The following is a 2898-nucleotide window of genomic DNA, read 5'->3' as shown; positions in this document are numbered from 1 at the left end:
TTAGCAGTACGGTGTGCTGTCTCTGTGAATGCGTTCACAGTAAAACCAAGTCAAATAAATATTTGAAGGAATCAGCACAGTGCATCCAGTTTCACTTTCCAAACAGAAAGTGATGTGTCTGCTTTTAGTGGTGGTATAAAGCAGAGATTTAATACAAATCCAACTTTGCTAAGTCAAGATCATGAACAAAGAAATCCCAACTAATTACAAAATACTTGATTAACAACTCATCCAAACAAAGGGATAGGTTTACTCTACACCAAAGCTATTTTCTGAAAAGGACTTCACTGCTGGCTTTATAACAGACATAAAGCACAGAAAGAATGCTTTCTCAGTTTGCAGAAAGGATTAATCAGGATAGTTTGTCCACTCAATCAAACATTACTCTGCTGCAACAACATTGTTCTCAGTTCCCTCTCTCTTTGATCCTCCTGCCTGTATTTCTCCTCTAATTTTTGTTTTTCAGAGTCCATACTATAAAAAGAAGAATCTGTGCTTCTCCTAATCTTCTCAAACTGACTGAAATCTGCAACATACTTTCCATTTGGAGAGAGGGAAACCACAGGCACGAATTCGTAACCCCAGTGGATCTCCTCAGGGATGTAGGAAGTCCTGCTTTGACAGACAGCACTGGTGGACTCCACTGTGGCGTTCAGGAGCACCACAAGCTCAAAGTCCTTCTCCTTAAGATTTTGAGGTGTGAGATCTCTTAAAGGACTGCTTTCATCCAAAATATGGTAGAACGTTAAAGGCAGAATGAGAAATGGACTTTCTGAAGAGGAGTCAACATTGAACTTGACACTGGCTTGATTCAGCAGGATTCTCTCCCCTTCTTTGGTTTCGTATGTCTGAAGAAGCTTCCCAGACAGCTGACACTGTATCAGAAGGCTCTTCCTCATATTTGCTACTCTGATCACCAGGCAAAGTTCTCCGTTGTGTTTAGTAATGACAGCACAGTGGCTGAACTTAATAGTCTCTGCCCTTTTTTTAGGTCTTGCAATTTTGGCCAGAAAGGTACCTGTGATGAAGATTTCAATCAAGGTGGTGATGACCAATTGGGCCACAAGCAAGAAAATGGCATGCGGACACTCCTCTGTAATGAAACGAAATCCATAGCCAATGGTCGTCTGTGACTCCAGAGAGAAGAGGAATGCCCCTGTAAGAGAGTCTACATTCTTGACGCATGGCTCCCTCTTTGGGGTGAACTTGTTTATTTCTAAATCGCCATGAAGGAATGCAATGGCATAGTAGATAACTCCGAAAAGGAACCAGGTCATAACAAAAGTAGCAGCAAATAAGGTGAGTTTGTACCTCCACTTCATGTCTATAACTGTAGTCCACAAATCTTGAAGGTAGAGTAGGTAAATGCCATCAACTTTGTCTATCCGCACGTTGCTGTGACCGCTTTTGGACATCACACGGGGTTTGTGTGCTTTGAGTGCAGTGTCGATGCCTCCATTAACCAGCGGGACGCGGGACATATTAATCTGTGTGGCTTCCATTCTCACTGCTTCAGTCCTAAGGAGAGAAGAAAAGAAGACTGTTACTTAAAGAAATCAAAACACATAACTGTTTCTGAAAAGCATTTATAAATGTTGATGGTACAAACATAATTTAAACACAGCAGTAGTGAATAAAAACAGCTGGAATATAAAGTTACCATCATACAATATCTGACATTAAAAATAATTTGATATTATTTTTTTTTTCCAGAAAACAAAAGAAAACAAAACATTCTTTGATTCTGGTGACTGCCAAATATGGAGAAGTAGGTTTATTTTATGATAGCCTGCAAAAGAAATTTGACCAAGCTGAAATTTTATATTAGTACTTTATTTCTGTAAAATACTTTTTTTTTTCCTTACGTTTCTCTAGAGAAGAGGCTCTTTTTGACTACTGCAAAGGTTTTCTTTAGTGCCCTGAAGAGAGACATCTGATCAAAATTAAAGTCGCGTCAGTGCTTGGTTTAGAACGCAGATCCAGTACACCACCTCTGTCTCTTCCTGTGACAGAGGCAAAATGAGCCAGACCAGCTTTCACTGTGAACAATTAACTTCCACAAGTGATTTACTCAATCGGATCTGGCTCTTTGTTGCAAACCTACAACTGATCTACAGGGAAACAAAGCAGACCTGAACACATCAAAGTTGAGTTTTGGAATGGAATATTTACACCTAAAAACGCTTCGAAGCTGTTTGTACTCTATAGTACTCTGACTTTAAGCAGTCTAAGGAAAAAAAAGGAGGTGATTCACAAAGTCAGCATTCTTAGCTGTGGGCCCTGACCTGCGCGAACCCAGCAATCATTGGACCACCCGACTCCTGAAGTTTGTTTACTGTTCATCGGTCCGGATGGAGAGTAAGTGTGCGGACACTCAGGACTGAACAAAGCCCGCAGAGTGAAGCAGAACGGTGCTTGTGCCAGCTTGATGAGGCAAGTAACAAGACCTGGCTTGCAGGACTAGACAGTGGTTACATAGAGCAAGGACAGTGCATGTTATACTCGTTTCCAACAACAAAACTTCCTGCTGAAAAAAAAAAAAAGCAACAAAGAAAAAAAACATCCCATGCATCCTTTGTGCTTTGGCAGGTCATACAAAAAGCATTGTTTTGTTCCATTGTTTTCCTCAAAAAGCTCCTTAAGTAAGTGATTCGGTTTTTTGAACCACCAAAAAAATATTAAAAAGTAAAAAAGAACATCTTCCTTATAGCTACTTAAAAGAAATTTGCAGGAAATACAAGATATATTTGTGTTACACACATGTGCCAGCCCAGGACATCAGTGTGATTGCTCACTGAAGTACCTTTCCTGTTATGTTAATTAAAGAGAATTTTTGTTTATGACTATACCCATCACAGTGTTGCAGGTTTTCTGGGAAAGGGTAATAAAACTTAACCC

General features: G+C 39.9%; 1 protein-coding gene across 1 annotated transcript; it reads right to left on the bottom strand.

Annotated features, from left to right (window-relative positions):
* Positions 1 to 374: 374 nt before the first annotated feature.
* On the bottom strand, positions 375 to 2513 carry KCNJ15 (potassium inwardly rectifying channel subfamily J member 15). The gene has a single exon (XM_035545770.2). It carries the CDS (start codon positions 1500 to 1502, stop codon positions 375 to 377), a length of 1128 nt encoding a protein of 375 aa, XP_035401663.1. The 5' UTR covers positions 1503 to 2513.
* Positions 2514 to 2898: the final 385 nt, after the last annotated feature.

This window comes from Cygnus atratus, chromosome 1, assembly GCF_013377495.2.
Source record: "Cygnus atratus isolate AKBS03 ecotype Queensland, Australia chromosome 1, CAtr_DNAZoo_HiC_assembly, whole genome shotgun sequence".
Classification (NCBI taxonomy): Eukaryota; Metazoa; Chordata; class Aves; order Anseriformes; family Anatidae; genus Cygnus; species Cygnus atratus.
Note: the sequence above shows the minus strand (reverse complement) of the source record. Positions and strands in the feature narration are given on the sequence as shown.